Raw genomic sequence first — 26,086 nt, forward strand, 5'->3', positions numbered from 1 at the left:
CATTTACCCTCCAGTCAGAGGAGGTTAACAGAACCACATGAGATGTGTACCGAGAGATGTAATGCTTTACTTAACCAAGACTGATCCCTAATTTGCCAGTCACAGATCTCAGAATACTTTGTCCCTTTAAAGGGACAGGGTCAGGGTGTCCTTGTGTTCATTCCAGGGGCAGTTAAAGGGGCAGTGTTCTGGGCTACTGTAACCCCAACACAATAGCCCTCTTGTCGCTTTCCTTATGGAATTCCTCATGTCTCTGACCCCAGTAAGCTGCTCTGGAATCTGTTCCTGCTAGCTTCCGGAGATTTGTGCGTCCGTGAGGGGGTGTGTGTGTGTGTGTGCCCCTCCGTGTGTGTGTGTGTGCGTGCGTGTGTGTTGTACGGTACTGTACTATGTCTCTTCTGTCTCAGGAAAAAAGCAAGATTAGCCTGTTGAGATCAAGTGAAGCCTGCATCAGTCAACAGGTCTCTTAGGTTTACATTACTCTGACGCAGACCCATACTAGTCTATGTGGAAAATCAATGCACACTGGATCTACAGAGCTGGATCAGAAATGAGTTTCAAGAGCTGTGACATGTTTAGAGTACCAATGTGACTGCTGTCCCTTTTAATGAAAGGACTGTCTTTTTCCTTTTCTCCAATGCACATCTTCATGTTTCTTCTGGATTGATAGATAAGCCAAAAGTACAGTACATCTTTGAACATCTTCCAATGTCAACAGTCTGTGATGATTGAAGGCTGATTTGATGGCCGGTTACAATTAATTTATTTCAATTGACTGATTTCCTTATATGAACTGTAACTCAGTAAAACCTTTGAAATTGTTGCATGTTGCGTTTATATTTTTGGTTCAGTATAAGTCCCTCAGCTCCAGTAATAGCATGGGGACAGTACATACAATCCTAATAGTCTCATTACACCTGAGTACAACATATGACAAATTATATAGACATTACTTTATGACATCAATGACAGGACCAGAACTTATTTGACACAAGTAGTTTGATTTGATATAAGTAGTTATTACTTATGATTAGGGAAAATCCCCTGCATGTTTTCCAATGCTTGTCCAGTGTGTGCGTTGAGGTTGAAGGGAGAGTTTCCTGTATTGTAAACATTAAAACTATTATTCTATTATAATGTTCTAGTTTTAAGTGAGTTGACCATTTAAGTGAGTTGACCATTTATTTAATGATGGTACCAATTAACTATGTTCTCTAGGAGTGTGTGTTCGTGTGTGCCTGTGGTGTTTGACTCCTAAATATATAAAAACACTAAGAGAGAAAAAAAAAATCTACTAGTGTTCAGTGATCTGTTTCTCTGGGCCAGTCTCTGCCCTCTTGGGTCATGAAATGCCTCCTTCCCTGTGTAGATAAAAAGCCAGGCATGTTGGGAGAAATTGGGGTTGCCCTGAACACATTCCCCATGTTCTCTTTGTCACACATGATGGAGTGGAGGGTTTACTAACATAGCTGCTCCAACCCCGCGCTGACCCACAGAGCTTTACCTCTGTCTCTGGCACTGAGGCTGCCGCTCGCTCTGATGCTGTATAGGTGTGTGTGCGTTCGTGCATGTGTGTGTGTGTGTGAGAGAGAGAGAGAGATTCAGTGAGTCATTGCTCAGGGATGTAATCTGGTGACGAGAACCAGACCTGGACTGGTTTCTCTTTAGGTACCAGCTGCTACAGAATTACAGTACCTTCAGAAAGTATTCTTACCCCTTGACTTATTCCACATTTTGTTGTGTTACTGCCTGAATTCAAAATCGAAATTTTAGGAAATGTATTGAAAATGAAATATATAAATATCTCATTTACACAAGTATTCACACCTGAGTCAATACATGTTTGAATCACCTTTGGTAGCGATTTCAGCTGTGAGTCTTTCTGGGTACATTTCTAAGAGCAATGCACATTTTTTTGTTGTTGTAATTCTTCAAACTCTGTCAAGGTGGTTGTTAATCATTGCTAGACAGCCATTTTCAAGTCTTGCCATAGATCTTTCAGCCGATTTAAGTCAAAACTGTAACTAGGTCACTCAGGAACATTCAATGTCGTTTTGGTAAGCAACTCCAGTGTATATTTGGCCTTGTGTTTTAGGTTATTGTCCTGCTGAAAGGGGAATTTGTCTCCCAGTGTGTGTTGGAAAGCAGACTGAACCAGGCTTTCCTCTAGGATTTTGCCTGTGCCTATTCCGTTTTTCTTTTAATCCTAAAAAAACTCCATAGTCCTTGTCGATGACAAGCTTACCCATAACATAATGCAGCCACCACCATGCTTAAAAACAGTGGTACTCATTGATGTGTTGTGTTGGATTTGCCCCAAACATAATGATTTGTATTCAGGACATTAAGTTAATTTCTTTGCCACTTTTTTTGCAGTTTTACTTTAGTGCCTTATTGCAAACAGGATGCATGTTTTGGAATATTTGTATTCTGTACAGGCATCCTTCTTTTCACTCTGTCATTTAGCTTAGTATTGTGGAGTAACTACAATGTTGTTGATCCATCTTCAGGTTTCTACTATCACAGCCATTCAACTCTGTAACTGTTTTATAGTCTCTGAACGGTTTCCTTCCTCTCCGGCAACTGAGTTAGGAAGGACGCCTGTATCTTTGTAGTGACTGCGTGTATTGACACACCATCCAAAGTGTCATTAATAATTTCACCATGCTCAAAGGGATATTAATTGTCTGCTTTTTTACCAATAGGTGCCCTTCTTTGCGAGGCATTGGGAAAACCTCCCTGGTCTTTGTGGTTTAATCTGGTTTAATTCACTGTTCGATTTAGTGACCTTGCAGATAATTGTATGTACAGTGAGGGAAAAAAGTATTTGATCCCCTGCTGATTTTATACGTTTGCCCACTGACAAAGAAATGATCAGTCTAATTTTAAAGGGAGGTTTATTTGAACAGTGAGAGACAGAATAACAACAACAAAATCTAGAAAAATGCATGTCAAAAATGTTATTCATTGATTTGCATTTTAGTGAGGGAAATAAGTATTTGACCCCCTCTCAATCAGAAATATTTCTGGCTCCCAAGTGTCTTTTATACAGGTAACGAGCTGAGATTAGGAGCACACTCTTAAAGGGAGTGCTCCTAATCTCAGTTTGTTACCTGTATAAAAGACACCAGTCCACAGAAGCAATCAATCAATCAGATTCCAAACTCTCCACCATGGCCAAGACCAAAGAGCTCTCCAAGGATGTCAGGGACAAGATTGTAGACCTACACAAGGCTGGAATGGGCTACAAGACCATCGCCAAGCAGCTTGGTGAGAAGGTGACAACAGTTGGTGCGATTATTCGCAAATGGAAGAAACACAAAATAACTGTCAATCTCCCTCGGCCTGGGGCTCCATGCAAGATCTCACCTCGTGGAGTTGCAATGATCATGAGAACGGTGAGGAATCAGCCCATAACTACATGGGAGGATCTTGTCAATGATCTCAAGGCAGCTGGGACCATAGTCACCAAGAAAACAATTGGTAACACACTACGCCGTGAAGGACTGAAATCCTGCAGCGCCCGCAAGGTCCCCCTGCTCAAGAAAGCACATATACAGGCCCGTCTGAAGTTTGCCAATGAACATCTGAATGATTCAGAGGAGAACTGGGTGAAAGTGCTGTGGTCAGATGAGACCAAAATCGAGCTCTTTGGCATCAACTCAACTCGCCGTGTTTGGAGGAGGAATGCGGCCTATGACTCCAAGAACACCATCCCCACCGTCAAACATGGAGGTGGAAACATTATGCTTTGGGGGTGTTTTTCTGCTAAGGGGACAGGACAACTTCACCGCATAATATAATAATAATAATATGCCATTTAGCAGACGCTTTTATCCAAAGCGACTTACAGTCATGCGTGCATAATTATTTATTTTTTGTGTATGGGTGGTCCCGGGGATCGAACCCACTACCTTGGCGTTACAAGCGCCGTGCTCTACCAGCTGAGCTACAGAGGACCACAAAGGGACGATGGACGGGGCCATGTACCATCAAATCTTGGGTGAGAACCTCCTTCCCTCAGCCAGGGCATTGCAAATGGGTCGTGGATGGGTATTCCAGCATGACAATGACCCAAAACACACAGTGGCTCAAGAAGAAGCACATTAAGGTCCTGGAGTGGCCTAGCCAGTCTCCAGACCTTAATCCCATAATAAATCTGTGGAGGGAGCTGAAGGTTCGAGTTGCCAAACATCAGCCTCGAAACCTTAATGACTTGGAGAAGATCTGCAAAGAGGAGTGGGACAAAATCCCTCCTGAGATGTGTGCAAACCTGGTGGCCAACTACAAGAAATGTCTGACCTCTGTGATTGCCACCAAGGGTTTTGCCACCAAGTACTAAGTCATGTTTTGCAGAGGGGTCAAATTCCCTCATTAAAATGCAAATAATTGTATAAATTTTTTGACATGCATTTTTCTGGATTTTTGTTGTTGTTATTCTGTCTCTCACTGTTCAAATAAACCTACCATTAAAATTATAGACTGATCATATCTTTGTCAGTGGGCAAACGTACAAAATCAGCAGGGGATCAAATACTTTTTTCCCTCACTGTATGGGGTACAGAGATGAGGTAGTCATTCAAAAATCATGTTAAACACTATCATTGCACACAGAGTGAGAAAATGCAACTTATTATGTGACTTGTTAAGCAAATGTTAACTCCTGAACTTATTTAGGATTGCCATAACAAAGGGGTTGAATGCTTATTAACTCAAGAAATTCCAGCTTTTCATTTTTTATTAATTTGTAAAAATTTCTAAAAACATAATTCCACTTTTACATTATGGGGTATTGTGTAGGCCAGCGACAGACACATCTCAATTTAATCAATTTTAAATGCAGGTTGTAACACAACAAAATGTGGAAAAAGTCAAGGGGTGTGAATACTTTCTGAAGGCACTATATGAAGACATACCCACTCTTTTTCATAGCATGTTATGACCCCTTTATGTGCCATTCACAACCATGTCTGTTCAATCACACTTGTTGCCTTCCGCACTCTTCTCCTCTCCTTTTTACTCCCTCCTTTCTTCCTCCTCCCCTCTCCTCTTAGCTCTTATCAGAACCAGAGAAGTATCTGCTGTCCGTCCAGTCACTCGTTTAGAAACTTTACAACTGCAGCTTTTCCTGCAGGCACTTTTAGGGCCACTATAAATCCAGCCTGTTTAAATCCAGCCTGTTTATTAAACTGGCTTTTACTGAGAGATCTGATGCACAGCATTCTTCAGCTGCTTAAACTGCCCATTGAAACATTGTCCCCCAAATGTATTTAGTGGGTGACTGATGCACTCTGTGGATGGGAGTGGAAAGAGGCTTTAGTATTGGCCGTGTTTGTCTCTTTTGATGTTTACAGAGAGCGCATAATGAGCAGTACAAGTGGAAGGATGTTTTGAGTTGTCGTCCATTTCTGATTGAGTGCACATTTGAGTAAATTATACTCCATTTCACCTTCATCTAAATACTCATTCTCCTTCTGGATATCTGATCTGTTTTACTGCACTGAGGTGATGTGTATTTTAAAACACAATGGTGGAACATGGGTTCCGTGTTCTCTTTGTTTGAATGGAGTCCCAGGGAACATATGCCAGGTATTCATTTACTCCTTTCCTTATCCACCACAATTGTTCTCATATTTTCCCTTAGACTCAGGATCACTCCATGTTGCCAGGTCTGTGTCTGCTTTAGCCCACTCATGACAACAATAACAACAACAACATTAGGGGGAAAAGACTGGCAACCAGGCTGCTCTTCGTCCTTGTCCACTGATATGCATCTTTTCCTTGTGTATCTGATTATCGATTTACGAGCCCCTTTTTCCCTGGGACGTCACAGTGCTACCGTACACCACGCCAGCGTTTGTCATCTTTACGAGGTGTTTTAGTGACGTGGTTCCTCTCGAAAGGCCCGGTGCAGGCGGTAAATGTATATTTTACATGGTGATGGAGAACATTTGCATGTGAGAGTGGCTCTTAAAACCCCTGGCAGTAATAGGGAGAGCGGCAACGCAGCACTCTCTGAAAGGCCTAGGTCACCTTTACTACCGGCCAGTTACTGCTAACACTCTCTGAAAGGCCTAGGTCACCTTTACTACCGGCCAGTTACTGCTAACACTCTCTGAAAGGCCTAGGTCACCTTTACTACCGGCCAGTTACTGCTAACACTCTCTGAAAGGCCTAGGTCACCTTTACTACCGGCCAGTTACTGCTAACACTCTGAAAGGCCTAGGTCACCTTTACTACCGGCCAGTTACTGCTAGCCTGAACGATGGCTGAAGTGCAACGCAAAGGAACAGTTGTCGATACACAGACACAAAGACACTATTGAGCTCTAAATCACAGATAGATGGGACATGGTGTCTGAGGAACACTCATTCAGGAAAAAGGATTAGACTTTATTTTACAGAACATTTTACATTTACATTTAGCAGACACTCTTATCCAGAGCGACTTACAGTTAGTGAGTGCATTGTTTATTTTTTTCATACTGGTCCCCCGTGGGTAACGAACCCACAACCCTGGTGTTGCAAACGCCATGCTCTACCAACTGAGCTACACAGAACCTAGTCTTTACTTGAAATGGAAATGATTAACCCAATGTTTTCGCTCAACTGTTTCACTTCAGTTTCTGTTACTGATTAAAGAGTTGTGTATGTTTTGTCCAAATGAAAGAGGGGGGTTTTAATATGGTATCGGAAAGGATTGTCTTTGTCCTCTCTCTCTGTCTCTATTTCTCTCGCTCTCTGTCTCTGTCTTTCTGTTTCGGTCTCTCTCTTTCTCTCTCGCTCTCTCTGTCTCTCTGACAACAGCACATTGTCATGTCAGACAACATTAGGATCCCCTCAGATCCAAAGGAACTGCATCTTTGAAGTTAAACTGGAGTAAATATCCTAAGTATATGCCTGGCTCCAGATATGTGTGGCTGACATCCTGGATCTGTGTGTTAAAATGGTGCCGACAGAGAGGGCTGCCTTGCTTCTTGCTCTTAGGAAACTTTACAGTATTTCGTTTTTTAAGTATTATTTCTTACGTTATTAGCCCAGAAAATTGTTTGTGTTATTACATACAGCCGGGAAGAACTATTGGATATCAGAGCGGCGGTAACTCACCAGCACTACCAGCATTACGACCAGGAATATGACTTTCCCGAAGCGGAGCCTTTGTTCACTCCCCCCAGGTCAATTGAACTGATTCCAGAGGCCGACCTAAAACAATGCCGGAGGAGAGGTACTCGGAGCGGTCTTCTAGTCCGACTTAGGAGGCGTGCACACCACCCACCGCTTCCGAGTATATTACTCGCTAATGTTCAGTCTCTGGATAATAAAGTTGACGAGCTCAGGTCGAGGGGTTTCTTTCCAGAGAGACATCAGGGATTGTAATATACTCTGTTTCACGGAAACACGGCTCTCTCGTGATATACTGTCCGAGTCGGTCCAGCCAGTTGGGTTCTCAGTTCATCGTGCAGACAGGAATAAATATCTCTCTGGGAAGCAGAAGGGTGGAGGTTTATGTTTTCTGATTAATTGTGATAACGTACAGGAACTCAAGTCCTTTTGTTCACCCGACCTAGAATACCTCACAATCAAATGCTGACCGTATTATCTCCCAAGAGAATTTTATTTGGTTATATTCAAGGCCGTGTATATCCCTCCTCAAGCCGATACTACGACGGCCCTCAAAGAACTTCACTGGACTCTATGCAAACTGGAAACACTTAACCTGAGGCTGCATTTATTGTAGCTGGGGATTTTAGCAAAGCAAATTTGAGGAAAAGGTTGCCGAAGTTCTATCAACACATCGACTGTAGTACTCGCGCTGCTAAAACACTCGACCACTGCTACTCCAACTTCCGGGATGCATACAAGGCCCTCCTTTCTGCAAATCTGACCACAACTCCATTTTGCTCCTCCCTTCCTATAGACAGAAACTCAAACAGGAAGTACCCGTGCTAAGGACTATTCAACGCTGGTCTGACCAATCGGAATCCACGCTTCAAGATTGTTTTGATCACTTGGACTGGGATATGTTCCGGGTAGCTTCAGAGAAAAATATCGACATATATACTGATACAGTGACTGAGTTTATCAGGAAGTGTACAGGAGATGTTGTACCCACTGTAACTATTAAAACCTACCCTAACCAGAAACCGTGGATAGATGGCAGCATTCGCACAAAACTGGAAGCGCGAACCACCGCATTTAACCATGGCAAGGTGACTAGGAATGTGACAGAATACAAACAGTGTAGTTATTCCCTCCGTAAGGCAATCAAACAGGCAAAACGTCAGTGGAGTCGCAATTCAACGGCTCAGACACGAGACGTATGTGGCAGGGTCTACAGACAATCACGGACTACAAAAGGAAAACAACCACGTCGCGGACACCGACGTCTTGCTTCCGGACAAGCTAAACACCTTCTTCGCCCGCTTTGAGGATAATACAGTGCCACCGATGCAGCCCGCTACCAAGGACTGTGGGCTCTCTTTCTCCATGGCCGACGTGAGTAAGACATTTAAGCGTGTTAACCCTCGCAAGGCTGTTAGCCCAGATGGCATCCCTAGCCGTGTCCTCAGAGCATGCACAGACCAGCTGGCTGGTGTGTTTACGGACATATTCAATCTCTCCCTATCCCAGTCTGCTGTCCCCACATGCTTCAAGATGGCCACCATTGTCCCTGTACCCAAGAAAGCAAAGGTAACTGAACTAAATGACTATCGCCCCATAGCACTCACTTCTGTCATCATGAAGTGCTTTGAGAGACTAGTCAAGGATCATAGCACCTCTACCTTACCTTCCACCCTAGACCCACTTCAATTTGCTTACCGCCCCAATAGATCCACAGACGATGCAATCGCCATCACACTGCACACTGCCCTATCCCATCTGGACAAGAGGAATACCTATGTAAGAATGCTGTTCATTGACTATAGCTCAGCATTCAACACCATAGTACCGTCCAAGCTCATCATTAAGCTCGAGGCCCTGGATTTGAACTCCGCCCTGTGCAACTGGGTCCTGGACTTCCTGACGGGCCACCCCCAGGTGGTGAAGGTAGGAAACAACACCTCCACTTCGCTGATCCTTAACACTGGGGCCCCACAAGGGTGCATGCTCAGCCCCCTTCTGTTCTCCCTGTTCACCCATGACTGCGTGGCCAAGCACGCCTCCAACTCCATTATCAAGTTTGCAGATGACACAACAGTAGTAGGCTTGATTACCAACAATGACGAGACAGCCTACAGGGAGGAGGTGAGGGCTCTGGGAGTGTATGGTGCCAGGAAAATAACCACTCACTCAACGTCAACAAAACAAAGCAGATGAACCTGGACTTCAGGAAACAGCAGAGGGAACACCCCCCTATCCACATCGACGGGACCGCAGTGGAGAAGGTGGAAAGCTTAAAGTTCCTCGGCTTACACATCACTGACAAACTGAAATGGTCCACCCACACAGACCGTGTGGTGAAGAAGGCGCAACAGCGCCTCTTCAACCTCAGGAGGATGAAGAAATTTGGCTTGGCACCTAAAACCCTCACAAACTTTTATAGATGCACAATTGAGAGCATCCTGTCGGGCTGTATCACCGCCTGGTACGGCAACTGCACCACCCACAACCGCAGGGCTCTCCAGAGGGTGGTGCAGTCTGCCCAACGCATCACCGGGGGCAAACTACTAGCCCTCCAGGACACCTACAACACCGATGTCACAGGAAGGCCAAAAAGATCATCAAGGACACCAACCACCCGAGCCACTGCCTGTTCACCCCACTATCATCCAGAAGGCAAGGTCAGTACAGGTGCATCAAAGCTGGGACTGAGAGACTGAAAAACAGCTTCTATCTCAAGGCCATCAGACTGTTAAATAGCCTTCACTACTACATTAGAGGCTGCTGCCTATATACATAGATTAGAAATCACTGGCCACTTTAATAAATGGAACACTAGTCACTTTAATAATGTTTACATATCTTGCATTACTCATCTCATATGTATATACTGTATTCTATACTATTCTACTGTATCTTAGTCCATATATTTATTTATATATTCTTAATTCCATTGCTTTACTTAGATTTGTGTGTATTGGGTATATGTTGTGAAATTGTTAGATATTTCTTGTTATATATTACTGCACTGTCGGAGCTAGAAACACAAGCATTTTGCTACACCCGCTATAACATCTGCTAAACACGTGTATGTGACCAATACAATTTGATTTGATTTGAAGATGAAAAGCACCAGCCTGTTGCGATATGCTCTATCATATTATGGCTCTACAGTTTCATATGGGTCTCTTTCAGAGTAGTACATCAGGGTTTGGTGAAAACACCCCCAGACACACGGTGCTGAGTAGTGACCTTCATGTCTTTACATAGACTCTGGCTCACAATACAAATTGTGTGTGTGTGTGTGCGCACGAGCGCGCTGGCTGTAAATACCAAGCAGGTGTGGTGATGTCATCATGTCTTGGAAAGGGCATGGCTTTGTTTTATAGGGGACCGTGAAGAACTCAGTATAGGACAGGGGATTGGGATTTATTTATTTTGAAAAAAGACAGGCATTAATCCTGTAAGATTGTAATGATGCAGTAATTCATATTTCATGCATCACTTTGCTTTATCCTTCTCCCTTTGTTTTTGTAATTGTATTGGTTTTTAGTGCATCAGATCAGGTATATTCATTATTTAATACAAAGGTTTTACCTTTATACATTCTGAGCTGTATAAAGGTAATGTCCACATCATCAGTAGAAGGATCTCAAAACCTCACATGGAAATACAGTAGCTTGCGAAAATATTCACGCCTCTTGCCATTTTTCCAACCTGGAATTAAAATTGAGTTTTGGGGGGGTTTGTATCATTTGATTTACACAACATGCCTACCACTTTGAAGATGCAAAATATTTTTTATTGTGAAACAAACAAGAAATAAGACGAAAAAACTGAAAACTTGAGCGTGCATTACTATTCACCCCCCCCCCCCCCCCCCCCAAAGTCAATACTTTGGAGAGCCACCTTTTGCAGCAATTACAGCTGCAAGTCTCTTGGGGTATGTCTCTATAAGCTTGGCACATCTAGCCACTGGGATTTTTGCCCATTCTTCAAGGCAAAACTGCTCCAGCTCCTAGAAGTGCGATGGGTTCCGCTGGTGTACAGCAATCTTTAAGTCATACCACAGATTCTCAATTGGATTGAGGTCTGGGCTTTGACTAGGCCATTCCAAGACATTTAAATGTTTCCCCTTAAACCACTCGAGTGTTGCTTTAGCAGTATGCTTAGGGTCATTGTCCTGCTGGAAGGTGAACCTCCGTCCCAGTCTCAAATCTCTGGAAGACTGAAACAGGTTTCCCTCAAGAATTTCCCTGTATTTAGCGCCATCCATCATTCCCAGTCCCTGCCGATGAAAAACATCCCCACAGCATGATGCTGCCACCACCATGCTTCACGGCGCTTGTAACGCCAAGGTAGTGGGTTCGATCCCCGGGACCACCCATACACAAAAATGTATGCACGCATGACTGTAAGTCGCTTTGGATAAAAGCGTCTGCTAAATGGCATATTATTATTATTATTATTATTCACTGTGGGGATGGTGTTCTCAGGGTTGTTGGGTTTGCTCCAGACATAGCGTTTTCCTTGATGGCCAAAAAGCTCAATTTTAGTCTCATCTGACCAGAGTACCTTCTTCCATATGTTTGGGGAGTCTCCCACATGCGTTTTGGCGAACACCAAACGTGTTTGCTTTTTGTTTTCTTCAAGCAATGGCTTTTTTCTGGCCACTCTTCTGTAAAGCCCAGCTCTGTGGAGTGTACAGCTTAAAGTGGTCCTATTGACAGATACTCCAATCTCCGCTGTGGAGCTTTGCAGCTCCTTCAGGGTTATCTTTGGTCTCTTTGTTGCCTCTCTGATTAATGCCCTCCTTGCCTGGTCCGTGAGGTTTGGTGGGCGGCCTTCTCTTGGCAGGTTTGTTGAGGTGCCATATTCTTTCCATTTTTTAATAATGGATTTCAAAGTTTCAGTTTTTTTTTTATAACCCAACCCCGATCTGTACTTCTCCACAACTTTGTCCCTGACCTGTTTGGAGAGCTCCTTGGTCTTCATGGTGCCGCTTGCTTGGTGGTGCCCCTTGCTTAGTGGTGTTGCAGACAATGGGGCCTTTCAGAACAGGTGTATATATACAGAGATTATGTGACAGATCATGTGACACTTAGATTGCACACAGGTGGACTTTATTTAACTAATTATGTGACTTCTGAAGGTAATTGGTTGCACCAGATCTTATTTAGGGGCTTATATAGCAAAGTGGGTGAATACATATGCACGCACCACTTTTCCGTTATTAATTTTTTAGAATTTGTTTAAACAAGTTATTTTTTTATTTTCACCTCACCAATTTGGACTATTTTGCATATGTCCATTACATTAAATCCAAATAAAAATCCATTTAAATTACAGGTTGTAATGCAACAAAATAGGAAAAACGGCAACGGGGATGAATACTTTTGCAAGGCACTGTAAGCCTTCATATGGCCTTTGTAAAAAATCAAAACACGTTTTTGACTCCAACTTACTTCTCACTAACGGAATACATTTAAATAAATATCCTGAGTTAACTTATTTCCTTTCTATTTTTTCCAATGTGTATTAATTGGTTCTGACTAACAGGGAAAAACACAGTCAAAAAGACAGAACAGGCATAAAAGACCAAAACAAACCAATCATCTGAACAGAACAACACAGGTCATTGAAATACTTTCATACACACACACATCAAACAGTGGTAGTGTTACGGCTTAAATAGTTTTATTGTTGCTGCAACTAGCAATTAGCAGATGATTCAGCGCTTTGATTGGGAGCCATTTTGAGTCAAGCGTGTTTACTCTGCACACAGCACTGCACTAAATTAGCATTAATGAAGGTAATGGCCTCCCATCAAATTGACAGGCCCATTTTTTAGATCCCTCGTAATTGTAATTAAGGCTTGATTAACGAGTTTGGTGGGGGAAGTGTTCTATTCTCCTCAGTACAATATAGCATACATAATATGTTATGAAAGCAATCAAGGGCTTGTCATTTGGTTCTCTAATGAGCCTCTACAACAGGGGTTCCCAACCTAGGGGTTGCCTGGGGAGGGCATGGGACCTTCGTTTATTTAAGGGTTATTTATTTTTAATTTTTTACGAATTCATGATTGTATGTACCGATCTATAACGACGCATGAATCCACAATGCTTTAGGCTAGAAACAAAGGGGTAAAGTGCCCGACGAAGTCGTATCTCTTCGAGAAGTCAAGGAAATCTTATACAATGGGCTCTATTTTCGGCTGGCGTTAAGCCAGCGCAATTGTGAAACGCACGCTCGTTTGCAATTTCGACCTGGTAAAGCCGGCGCTCTTGTATTTTCAAACCCTGGTGCCAGGATTGGTAATTGACCTGTCTTATATGAGCTTGCTTGCGCTGAGGTGGGAGGGGAGGCAATATCTTAGGTGTGTCCTTTAAAAACGTGTGCCAAAGTGCCAATTTCAGTATTCTCTGGTGGGCATATTTAAACCAACTGAAAGCTGGTCTTAGAGGTAACACGGTTGGTTATGGCATGGCTTTTGACAGCGGAAGCGCAGCCTATCCAGCCGTGATGCACAGTTCCCATATGCACATTGAACAAGAGATATGTGCTTTTTGTGCCCGTAAACCTCGTACAGTGTCTTGCAAAAGTATTCATCCCCCTTGGTGTTTTTCCTATTTTGTTGCATTACAACCTGTAATTTAAATGGATTTTTATTTGGATTTCATGTAATGGACATACACAAAGTTGTCCGAATTGGTGAAGTGAAATGAAAAAAATAACTTAACGGAAAAGCTGTGTGCATATGTATTCACCCCCCTTTGCTATGAAGCCCCTAAATAAGATCTGGTGCAACCAATTACCTTCAGAACTCACATAATTAGTTAAATAAAGTCCACTTGTGTGCAATCTCTGTTTCACATGATCTGTCACATGTTCTCAGTATATATACACCTGTACTGAAAGGCCCCAGAGTCTGCAACACCACTAAGATAGGGGCACCACCAAGCAAGCGGCACCACGAAGACCAAGGAGCTCTCCAAACAGGTCAGGGACAAAGTTGTGGAGAAGTACAGATCAGGGTTGGGTTATAAAAAAATATCAGAAACTTTGAACATCCCACGGAGCACCATTAAATCCATTATTAAAAAATGGAAAGAATATGGCACCACAACAAACCTGCCAAGAGAGGGCCGCCCACCAAACCTCACGGACCAGGCAAGGAGGGCATTAATCAGAGAGGCAACAAATAGACCAAAGATAACCCTGAAGGAGCTGCAAAGCTCCATATCGGAGATTGGAGTATCTGTCCATAGGACCACTTTAGGCCGTACACTCCACAGAGCTGGGCTTTACGGAAGAGTGGCCAGAAAAAAGCCATTTCTTAAAGAAAACAATAAGCAAACACGTTTGGTGTTCGCCAAAAGGCATGTGGGAGACTCCCCAAACATATAGAAGAAGGTACTCTGGTCAGATGAGACAAAAATTGAGCTTTTTGGCCATCAAGGAAAATGCTATGTCTGGCGCAAACCCAACACCTCTCATCACCCCGAGAACACCATCCCTGCATGGTGGTGGCAGCATCATGCTGTGGGGATGTTTTTCATCGGCAGGGAATGGGAAACTGGTCAGAATTGAAGGAATGATGGATGGTGCTAAATACAGGGAAATTCTTGAGGGAAACCTGTTTCAGTCTTCCAGAGATTTGAGACTGGGACGGAGGTTCACCTTCCAGCAGGATAATGACCCTAAGCATACTGCTAAAGCAACACTTGAGTGGTTTAAGGGGCAACATTTAAATGTCTTGGAATGGCCTAGTCAAAGCCCAGACCTCAATCCAAATGAGAATCTGTCGTATGACTTAAAGATTGCTGTACACCAGCGGAACCCATCCAACTTCAAGGAGCTGAAGCAGTTTTACCTTGAAGAATGGGCAAAAATCCCAGTAGCTAGATGTGCCAAGCTTATAGAAACCCCAAGAGACTTGCAGCTGTAATTGCTGCAAAAGGTGGCTCTACAAAGTATTGACTTTGGGGGGGTGTATAGTTATGCACGCTCAAGTTTTCAGTTTTTTGTCTTATTTCTTGTTTGTTTCACAATAAAAAATATTTGGATCTTCAAAGTGGTAGGCATGTTGTGTAAATCAAATGATACAAACCCCCCAAAAATCAATTTTAATTCCAGGTTGTAAGGCAACAAAATAGGAAAAATACCAAGGGGTATGAATACTTTCACAAGCCACTGTATTTAGAAACATCAACTTGTGTTTTTTCCCATTTCGTTTAATTTGATTAAAAACCAAGCATGGCCTCCCCTCCTCTCAATGAAGGCAGTTTTTTGTCATGCCCAATTCACCAAATAATCAAGTCAATCAACAAAGGGTTTGGCTGGTGAGACCGCTTTGAAATAAATCTTCATCACCAAAGCTTTATTTAAAGATCAAGTTTGACAGCAGCAAAACAGTGAGGACATCCCCTTTTTATCTATGTATTGTATATTATTTTAGCTAGCTCCTGTTATTATTTGTTATGTGTGTAAAAAACCCTTCATTACATTTACATTTTAGTCATTTAGCAGACGCTCTTATCCAGAGCGACTTACAGTTAGTGAATACATATATTTTTATACTGGCCCCCCGTGGGAATCGAACCCACAACCCTGGCGTTGCAAACGCCATGCTCTATCAACTGAGCTACATCCCTGCCGGCCATTCCCTCCCCTACCCTGGACGACGCTGGGCCAATTGTGCGCCGCCCATGAGTCTCCCGGTCGCGGCCGGTCGCGGCCGGTGACCCTCATATTTAGAAACATTTAAGTTATTTTCCTGTAACAATTGCTTGTTTTCTTTTCATTTGATAAAAATAACTAAAAAACTCAGTAGGCTACCATTACTCTACGAGAACAAAAGCTGGTTCAACAGCAATACGTAGGGTGTCTTTCTTATCCTGGCCATGCATTAGCCTATTCATAAAAGGTCATTAAAATGGTTTACTCCTGAGGCTTTTTCCATCATGCCTTTCATTATTCACAATTTACATACCTGCAGTGCATGCTCCATTTGGCTTGTATCCATCCCCATTGTATCCAAAAGAGAGCCTCTTGCTCCTCCAGACATAGGCTATTCAAATATCTCTGTCCTATAGCGCTATATCTTTCTCATTGAGAACGTGCTTCACACATACAATACAATTTATAGGAGCCTAGTATTTTTATTGTATTTTTTATTTAAGGAGAAGTGTGCTGCATAAAGGTCTATACTTGTTGACGCGAATTACAACAATGTTGACTGTCAACACTTCAAACATATTGAGAAAACACTGGATGTTTTTAGTTTTTTGCTATCACTCGTTATTGTAGCCTATGCTATTTAATAAACTGCTAAATCAATCCACAATGGACTAGGATGAGAATATTCCGTTCCCCCAGCCAAATTGGAGTTGACAACAAGGCAAAGACCGCCAATAACCTACAGAATGCCGTATTAAGCCATGAAACGCCTTGAGTGGCCAAGCCCTCTACATACAACTTGTTTATTCATCAGAACACAGCCCTTTCCCAGCCCTTTTAATAACAGCTGTGAAAATAGCAAAAATATTCCTGACACACCCCTGAACCTATAGCGCTACTGCCAGCGCTTAGATTTACCGTTGTGTTAGGTTTGTTCAAATAGAGCCAAATGTGTGACTCTGTTGCTATCAATTGATCTTTCTGTAAAAGAGAATATGTATATTTAAATTGAGGGTTCATATAAATTCTATTATAATAATAAAACATATTTGGTAGCGGAATAACATTTGGGGAAATCGGGTCTGGACTTTTCCTTATCCATTTATTATTATTATATTATTATCATTTAATAGCCGACCTAAAATTTGTCATGAATCTTGTTAAACTACGTGGAATAGCAGGAAATGCGCTTCTTAACCTAAACATTTTCCTCGGTCCCTCAAATTAAACAAAATCTATGTTTTGGTGGTGTATATAATATAGGTTATCTCAATAAACAATAATAAAAAGGGGGTCCTGGGGAAAAAGGTTGAGAACCCCTGCTCTACAACACATTAGAAACTTCACTTCTTCCTTTAATATTATTTTTCTAGACCAGTGGGGAGTCAAAACCAGTCCTCAAGTTCCACACTGCTGGTTTTTTTTTTTCGCTGGTAGTTGGTTGATGAATGTCTAGGGTTGCTTCAGGTAATTTTCCAGAAATCCTGGTTGGAGGATTCTGGATTTCGGCTTATTCCCTCCTGATTCCGTGAATCTTCCAACTGGAATTTCTGGAAAACCTTGGAATTCTGGGAAAGTCACTGGAATTAGGCAACCCTATGAATGTCATTGATGATCCAGTCCAGAGATTCCACTCACCTGGTGTCCCATGTCTGAATCAGACCCTGATTAGAGGGGAATAATGAAAACCAGCAGTGCTGCGGACCAGACAAGCACATTTTGTGTGCTTGCTTGAGTGTATTTCTTCTCATGGAAGTGTGTGTTTACACATATTCCCACTGGACAGTGTCCTGATGCCAGAGTGAGACAGCAGCAGGGTGGGTTCTGGCCTGGGTGGATTGTGGTTAACATCCTTCACCCCTTTGGTCTCCTGGGCCCTCCTAGGCCTGCTCACTGTCAGCCTGGCTCAGGCTAGCTGTGACACCCTGATTGATGGAACCGCAGGGAAGGTGCTTGACTACATGTTATTCCCCTGTCCCTTAGAGCATGAAGAGGACTAATTAGAAGAAGACGCTTGTCTTCTGTCTCTACGCCCAGTCTCTTTCAGTCTGTCTCTCTCTGGGAACTCTCCCTGTCTCTGTTTCTTTCTGTGAACTCTCTTTGCCTCTCTCCTTGTCTCTTTCTCTATCTGAGAACTCTTACTTTCTCCCTTCGTATCTTTCTCTCTCTCCTCCTCTGGTTCTCTCATGAGGATCATTTAGACAGATATGCTCTGTTGCTTAACCACCAGACACTAAAGCCTCAGGTGGCCGGGGCTGTCAGGCCCACAACTGTCTCCTTGGCAATCAAGGCTCAACCCTAAGAGAACAGACAACAAAACAAATTCTGTTTGATTAACGCGAATTATGGCGTCTATTCCTCTGCCACCTCAGTCGTCGATAATATAACCAGCCGTATCATACTGTGCCTTTAATGCGTCTTGTGTTCTGCTGTTGTGTTTGCAGGTGAACGAGGAGACGGTGGAGAGGCTGGTGGTTCAGTACCCTCACATCGTGTTCAGTACGGTGATGCAGGACTGCAAGAGAACCCTGGAGAGAGCCTATCAGATGGGCTGGAGCCCCAACACATCCACCGCCTCATAGCCACCGCTGTACCCCCCCCCCCCCCACACACACACACACACACTCATATACGCATGCATGTGCACACACACACTGACATAGGCGGTGTGCACAGTCAAAGTGAAAACGCACCACATGGCCAATCATGTTTACTTCAAACATACTACTACAAACACTTAATAATACCTTCACACTCTTTCATTAACAAACCTGTTGATCCACATGTTCACCTTCTGGAAAGATGTCTGTAGTTTTTGGGTTGTTTTTATTTTTGTAGATGTATTTTTGATTTTATCTATGGACCTTTTTTGGATTCCATTGTAGTTCAGTCATAAGTCATACACAAATCATACTGTACATCACTGTATACCTCTGTCTTAGGCTTGTGTATCAAAGAACTCTATTGCCCATAGTGCACTTCTTTTGACCAGAGCCCTATGTGGCTGTAGTCAAAAGTAGTGCTACAGTACATGGTGATAGGGTGTCATTTGAGGTTTGACTTCCGCTGTGCTGGCAGTTTTGTGGGCCCTCCAACTCCAGTCTGGATGCAATAGCAGACTTGAGGATATGGAGAAGCGACTGAAAACAAGGAAACATTGTTCTAAACATGTTAAAAACATTATACTCTGGTCTCGTTGACCATTAGGGCTACATGTTTTGACATCACTGTGAAGTCAATGTTGTTTCATACTGGACGTGTTTCTACCTTTTTTGTTGGATGTTCATACAGTATCAAAGGTGTGTCATGTGTGTCTAGGGACCTGAGGGTCCTCTGACCATGTGACCTGATCAGGATAAACTCCAGATCCAAGATATAGGCTAGTTTTTCCTGTTGAGCTCACATGGTCAGGGTAAACTCCTGACCTAATATGAGGTTCCCAGTATGGAACAAAGCCCCATCTGATGGACCATGGCTATGACTCCCTGATAAAATAGTACAGTTGAGAGATTCAATCAAGTTGCACGGGAGAACTGCAAGGAAATATTGTTCCAGCTCACTAAAATGCATATTTTCATTCCAAATCTTAATATGTTTTTGTTTCATCTAGTAAATGTCGTTCACATAGTTGATGGACATTTGTGTGGCACAGGAGCAGTGTTGGATATTGGTTTGTGCAGGGCAGGTTTCATTGAATGCCATCCCTAATCATTGTTACTGTCACAGTACACAGTGGGTTCAACGTAGAAGTTGCTCTCGCAGGTCTAGGATCAGATGATCCTTATCCTAACCTTAACCATCAGGGAGATTAATCAATATCTGACCCTGGACCAGTGGTCAGGGGCAATGTCAGCCTATCCAGAACGGCTCAGCATGTTCCGAAGGAGTAGTTTCTCAGCACTGAACACGAGTAAATCAGAGAAACTCTCTACTTTCACTGATGGAAACCTACACTTTAAAGTCATCATTGTAAAATGCTATTTGTTCTCAATGACTTACCTGGCTGAAGAAAGGTTCAATACTTCAACTCTTCTGAAAGAAACATCGTCTTGAAGATATCTGTACTTGTTCTTAATGTTAAAAAAAAGAAAAGAAAAAATGAACGTAGATGGGTCAGAGTTTGTAATGTCTTTCTCTGATATGGTTTTTGTCTCTTTCTCTCAGTTGAAGATGATGTTGTATACTGTACCATTAGGATGGTGTAATAATCAATGGTTTGGATTGTGCTCGGCTGTATGAGAACTTAGTGATTTCCACAGTATGTATACTGTACTATAGGATTATACTTAGCCCAATATTGGTTTTGTTTGAGCATATATTTACAGTATTAGTTGTGTAGCCATGCATTTACAGTATATCTTTGTTAGCAATAGGATCTAAGATACTGGCTCAGAACGTATAATCATGCCCTTTTGAAAATAATAGGTGAGATCTCTCTCTCTCTCTCTCTCTCTCTCTCTCTCTCTCTCTCTCTCTCTCTCTCTCTCTCTCTCTCTCTCTCTCTCTCTTCTCTCTCTCTCTCTCTCTCTCTCTCTCTCTCTCTCTCTCTCTCTCTCTCTCTCGTTCTCTCTCTCTCTCGTTCCTCATCTGTTCCTCATCTGTCAATGGTATGTTCATTAAGCAAATAACCAGGGTATTTTTCTATGGTCTGAACCAACTGGAATCATTTTTTTTAGAAGCCGTCACTCGACAGTATACACTAGTAGTTTTCTGAGCTTAGGATTTGGAGTAGCACTGTAATATTTTTACAGAAACATAGAGATTTGAGACAATTAAGAACACATCCCTTGTCAGGACTTGTAGACTTCAGATCGAGTCCTCTTCCCCTGCCTCCCCTGCACCCCCACACCTGTTTTTTTGTAATCTCGACATGAACTTTCTTTTTCTCTGCTTGATGTTGGCACTCTTGATCCCTGATTTGTTAAAGCAATCAGTAAACGACTGGATTTACATACAGATGAATAAAACACTACTACTTAAAGCGCTCTCTCTCTTTCTCTCTCTCTCTCTCTTAGTCTCTTATTTCTTTCATGTTTTTGCTCTCTGTTTGATAGAAGAAATAAACATGAAGTGACATTTGAAATTAATCTTTAACATGCTACATGAAGTGTTCTCCTCATCAACATCAAATTGGTCTATAAAACATAACCAGGTAGATTTTTGGGCAAGTCACATCCTGGAACCATCCACTCTGTTAAGATATACAGTTGCATGCCAAAGCCTAGTAGCTGTACTGGAATCATTCCTCAGAGAGTGACACCTTGATACTGTGAATATTCAGCAGTTCCCTCATATCAACCAGTCTCTCTCTCGTTGCAGGGAATCTTGTGATTTCAAGGTCAGCACTTTGTTCGCATCATAGCAGCCACGCATCTGAGACGAGGAGAGGCGTCAGCTTGCCTCCCAGCACGCTAGCGACGTTGTCAAAGCGCTAAAAGCTGTCATTCAATATGTCCCCCGTCTTTGACGATCAAGAGGAGGATCTTGTCCCTTTCAAGTGCTCATTTCCTGTTCAAGGTGTTTGTTTGTTTCATGTCGGAGGATGAAACAGGGAAGCTAATGTCAAACAGGAAGGGAAAAACTCTCCCTGACATGACAGCTTCCTGTCTTATTTCAAACTGACAGCCTGAGTTGACAGCCTTTTTGATTCTGCTGCGAAGTTAGCTGTGATTGGCCAGAAATGCATTGTTTTTTAACAAATATTTGGTTAATTTGTTTATTCAGTATTTTAGATGAGGATGCAATATGTTTGTGGTTTTATTTTACAAACAATTACTATTATTATCCGAATCGTAATCAAATAGCTCATGTCATTTTTGAATTTACATGGCTGTCTGTCACTATTACATTTACATTTTACGTCATTTAGCAGACGCACTATTGTAGTTCTTTGGGTAGAAAGCTGTTTAGAATGTGTGGCCAGTCTACAAGTTAGCCTGTGAGTGTGAGGTTCAGAGGCTAATTTCCTGAAAGACACTTTTTGGCCTTGCCTCTCCCTGATATCACCTCTTCTTACAGTTCTTCTTACACATTCCTCACTTCTTCTCCTCCTCTTATCAGACAAACCCTGTTTAAGAAACTAATTGGTTCTTGCTTGTTTCCCAGTGGCGCTAAAGCCCTGCCCTCCCTGCCCTCTCTCTCTAGCATCCATGTCATTAAAGATAGAGCGAGAACTCTTCACACCACCTCTGTAATTGTTCATGCCATTGATATATATCTTATTAATATATCTTAGTGTTATTCACTGTGTGGAGGTGGTTTAGAGACTCACTTTAATGTCAGTTTACCGATGATATTAACTTGACAGCAGAGGAGGATGGTGAGAGGAGATATAGATGGAAGGGCTCATTGTAAAGACATACCAAACATATGGAAACAATGTTTGACTCCGTTACATTCATTCCAGCCATTAGCCCTTCCTCCTATAGCTCCTCCAACCAGCCTCCTCTGCTTGACAGAGGCTCTGTCAGGAGCCGAAGAGTCAGACGTTTTCTATAGTCCGAAGGTTTTTCTCACTGTTCAGGTCGAGTGCTTCTCTATTTCTGCCTCATAAAGAAATACAATTCTCTCAATATGTGCAGTTAGTCTTCTGTCGCATTAGCCCTGGCAAGGAAATGCATAAATCATTTGGCTGTTGGCTGTAGAATGACAGTGATTTTGAATGTCTCTGGTCTGCTCGCTACAAATGAGCTATTTCTACCGTCTCCATTTCCCCTCAGAGGTAAAGTATGCGGCCTGCTGAGTTTTTACTGCTGCCAATTAGCGCCTAGGCAAATGTGAGTGTGTGCCATCGATTCGCTCGCTGATTGAGGTGGATTCCTTTGACGTCTCGGCGAACCTCGGACCTCTGCAATGTTCATCAAGGTGTGTTCGCTAGCCTCGCATTCGCTCAGAGGCTGCCCTCAGGAAGAGCCACTGCTGAGTAACCAGGCAGTCAGCACTGAATAGCAATAGAGAAATTAAACGTAGTAAATATTCATGCCCTTCGTTACATTTTATATGAGGAGCTGATAAGAATCGGCGGTGACCATATGGCACATTTGTCATGTCAGTTGTCAAGGACACTGATATTATCAAGCTAACAGACCAAGAAAGGGGTGTTTTTCATGGCTAATTGTCACTGTTTTACATTGAACTCTGTGTACAGTAAGTTCACCCTGGCTTCTTGCTGAAACTGGTCTAAACCAGTTAAACTATTTTGGGTAACCTCTCCCGGCTAGCTTTGCTTTGGCTATTGAGCTGTGTTCTCTCTCCCTGTCCAGGTTTACTGTACTGTCACTCAGGTCTCTTTCTCCTTCTCTCTCTACCGCTCTCCTTTCATCCTACTTCGTCTTTCTCCCACCATGTCTCTCCCACCTTCCTATTCTCACTTTCTGTCTCCCTCCCCTTCCTCTCAGTCAGTCTGCGGAGGGTCCACTCATCTAAAAGTCCTGGTTACATCCTACACTGAATCAACTTTACTCTGGCAACCCCTCGGCATTCCCCCCCAGCTCACCCTTAACCCTTTCCAAAACCAAACTCTTCCTTCCTACTTGAAATTATGTCAATCACTTGTCTACCCATGACCCAGCCGGTCGACGAAGCTCAATATTTATCAACCTAAAAAGAAACACATTTCTTGTCCGTCATCATATAGTGTACCGAGGTATTTTGTTTGCCTAGCTACCTGCAGTATTTCAGCGCATAGAATTGTGTTGATTCTGCAGTAGGGGAAAATCAGGCTTGTGAATAGAGAAGATGTTAATGGGTTGATTTTGTAATAGACACTGACTCAGGGCTCCAGTGGAGTAGTGGAGGGAAAGCCAATGTACCTATCCATGAATCCAGAGGAACAACGCTGGCAAGGAACCATACAGCCACTGGGAACCCCAGAGAGAAGCTAGGAGTTACAATACCTCATCTGCTTGTTTTGGACTGCTATGCTTTGTTGTTCAAAGCCATAGTGCAACCACAAATATAACTCCTTTCACTACACAGAAGATATGACTTACTTGACTAAATATTACTTTGGTTTTCCACTCTTGCATCCACTCTGACTCTGCCAGGTTTGGCCTGGCTTTGTTAAGATTAGTCTCTCACTCAGTGCTATTACCAGAATATGACTACCTCTGACCTGTAACTATAGAAAACAATAGATTAGAATAGAAAATGTGTACTGACAAATGTACTGCTTAATAATGGATTTCAGACAACGATTACATGAGAATGGTGCCGGAGGAGATGGCTGCCGTTTTATGGGCTCCTAACCAACTGTGCTATTTTGTGTGTTTTTTTGCATTGTTTGTAGCTTATTTTGTACATGATGTTGCTGCTACCGTCTCTTATGACCAAAAAGAGCTTCTGGAAACCAGAACAGCGATTACTCACCTTGAATTGGACGAAGATTTTTTCTTTAATGAGTCCGACGCGAAGGATATACTGTTTCTCCAAGACCAGGCCCAAATCACGTCATTCGCGTGAAGAAAAGACGGAGGTACAGGGGGGGAGATCGGGGTGCCTTGTGAGAATTCGTTGGTGATTGGGTAACCTGCCTCTACCATCCATTCTATTGGGCAACGTGCAATCACTGGAGAATAAACTGGATGAGCTCCGTTCGAGACTATCCTACCAACGGGACTGTAACTGTTTCACCGACGACACGGATAATATACAGTTGGCTGGATTTTCCTTGCATCAGCAGGACAGAACAGCTACGTCCGGTAAGATGAGGGGTGGGGGTGTGTGTCTATTTGTCAAAAACAGCTGGTGCGCGATGTCTTATATTAAGGAAGTCTCGAGGTATTGCTAGCCTGAGGTAAAGTCCCTCATGATAACCTGTAGACCACAATATCTACCAAGATATATATTTTTCATAGCCGTCTATTTATCCCCTCAAACCGATGCTGGCAGTAAGACTGCACTCAACTAGCTGTATAAGGCTATAAGCAAACAAGAAAATGCTCATCTAGAAGTGGCGCTCCTAGTGGCCGGGGACTTTAATGCAGGCACATTTAAATCTGTTTTCCCTAATCTCTACCAGCATGTGCAACCAGAGGGGGAAAAAACTCTATACCACCTTTACTCCACACACAGAGACGCATACAAAGCTCTCCCTCGCCCTCCATTTGGCAAATCTGGCCATAATTCTATCCTCCTGATTCCTGCTTACAAGCTAAAGTACCAGCAGGAAGTACCAGTGACTCGCTCAATACAGAAGTGGTCAGATGATGCGGATGCTACCCTACAGGACTGTTTTGCTAGCACAGACTGGAATATGTTCCGGGATTCATCCAATGGCATTGGGGAGTACACCACCTCAGTCACCGGCAGTAAGTGCATCGACGACGACGTCCCCACAGTGACCGTACGTACATATCCCAACCAGAAGCCATGGATTACAGGCAACTTCCACACCGCGCTAAAGGCTAGAGCTGCTGCTTTCAAGGAGCATATCACTAATCCGGATGCTTATAAGAAATCCCGCTATGCCCTCAGACGAACCATCAAACAGGCAAAGCGCCAATACAGGACTAAGATTGAATCCTACTACACCGGCTCTAACGCTCGTCGGATGTGGCAGGGCTTGCAAACTATTATGGACTACAAAGGGAAACCCAGCCACTAGCTGCCCAGTGACGCGAGCCTACCAAATGGGCTAATTGCCTTTTTATGCTCGCTTCGAGGCAAGCAACACTGAAGCATGCATGAGAGCACCAGCTGTTTCCGGACGACTGTGTGATCATGTTCTCCGTAGCCGATGTGAGCATGACCTTTAAACAGGTCAACATTCACAAAGCCGCAGGGCCAGACGGATTACCAGGCCGTGTACTCAGAGCATGCGCGGACAAACTGACAAGTGTCTTTACTGACATTTTCAACCTCTCCCTGACCGAGTCTGTAATATCTACATGTTTCAAGCAGACCACCATAGTCCCTGTGCCCAAGAAAGTGAAGGTAACCTGGCTAAATGACTACCGCCCCGTAGCACTCACGCCGGTAGCCATGAAGTGCTTTGAAAGGCTGGTCTTGGCTCACATCAACACCATCATTCCGGAAACCCTAGACCCACTCCAATTCGCATACCGCACCAACAGATCCACAGATGACGCAATCTCAATCGCATTCCACACTGCCCTTTCCCACCTGAACAAAAGGAACACCTATGTGAGAATGCTGTTCATTGACAACAGCTCAGCGTTCAACACCATAGTGCCCACAAAGCTCATCACTAAGCTAAGGACCCTGGGACTAAACACCTCCCTCTGCAACTGGATCCTGGACTTACTGACGGGCCACCCCCATATATGCCACGCTGAAGGGGGAGA

General features: G+C 43.2%; 1 protein-coding gene across 2 annotated transcripts in view; it reads left to right on the top strand.

Annotated features, from left to right (window-relative positions):
• The window catches only part of LOC311141896 (F-box/LRR-repeat protein 17-like), a 334,017-nt gene extending 314,193 nt beyond the window's left edge, over positions 1 to 19,824 (top strand). For both annotated transcript variants that reach the window (XM_084177395.1, XM_084177394.1), the window contains one exon: positions 18,227 to 19,824. In XM_084177395.1, coding sequence (XP_084033521.1) covers positions 18,227 to 18,364 — 138 coding nt within the window. In that variant the 3' untranslated portion in view covers positions 18,365 to 19,824. The remainder of the gene's footprint in view (positions 1 to 18,226) is intronic.
• Positions 19,825 to 26,086: the final 6,262 nt, after the last annotated feature.

This window comes from Coregonus lavaretus (genome assembly GCF_964263955.1).
Source record: "Coregonus lavaretus genome assembly, chromosome: 14".
NCBI classification, from domain to species: domain Eukaryota; kingdom Metazoa; phylum Chordata; class Actinopteri; order Salmoniformes; family Salmonidae; genus Coregonus; species Coregonus lavaretus.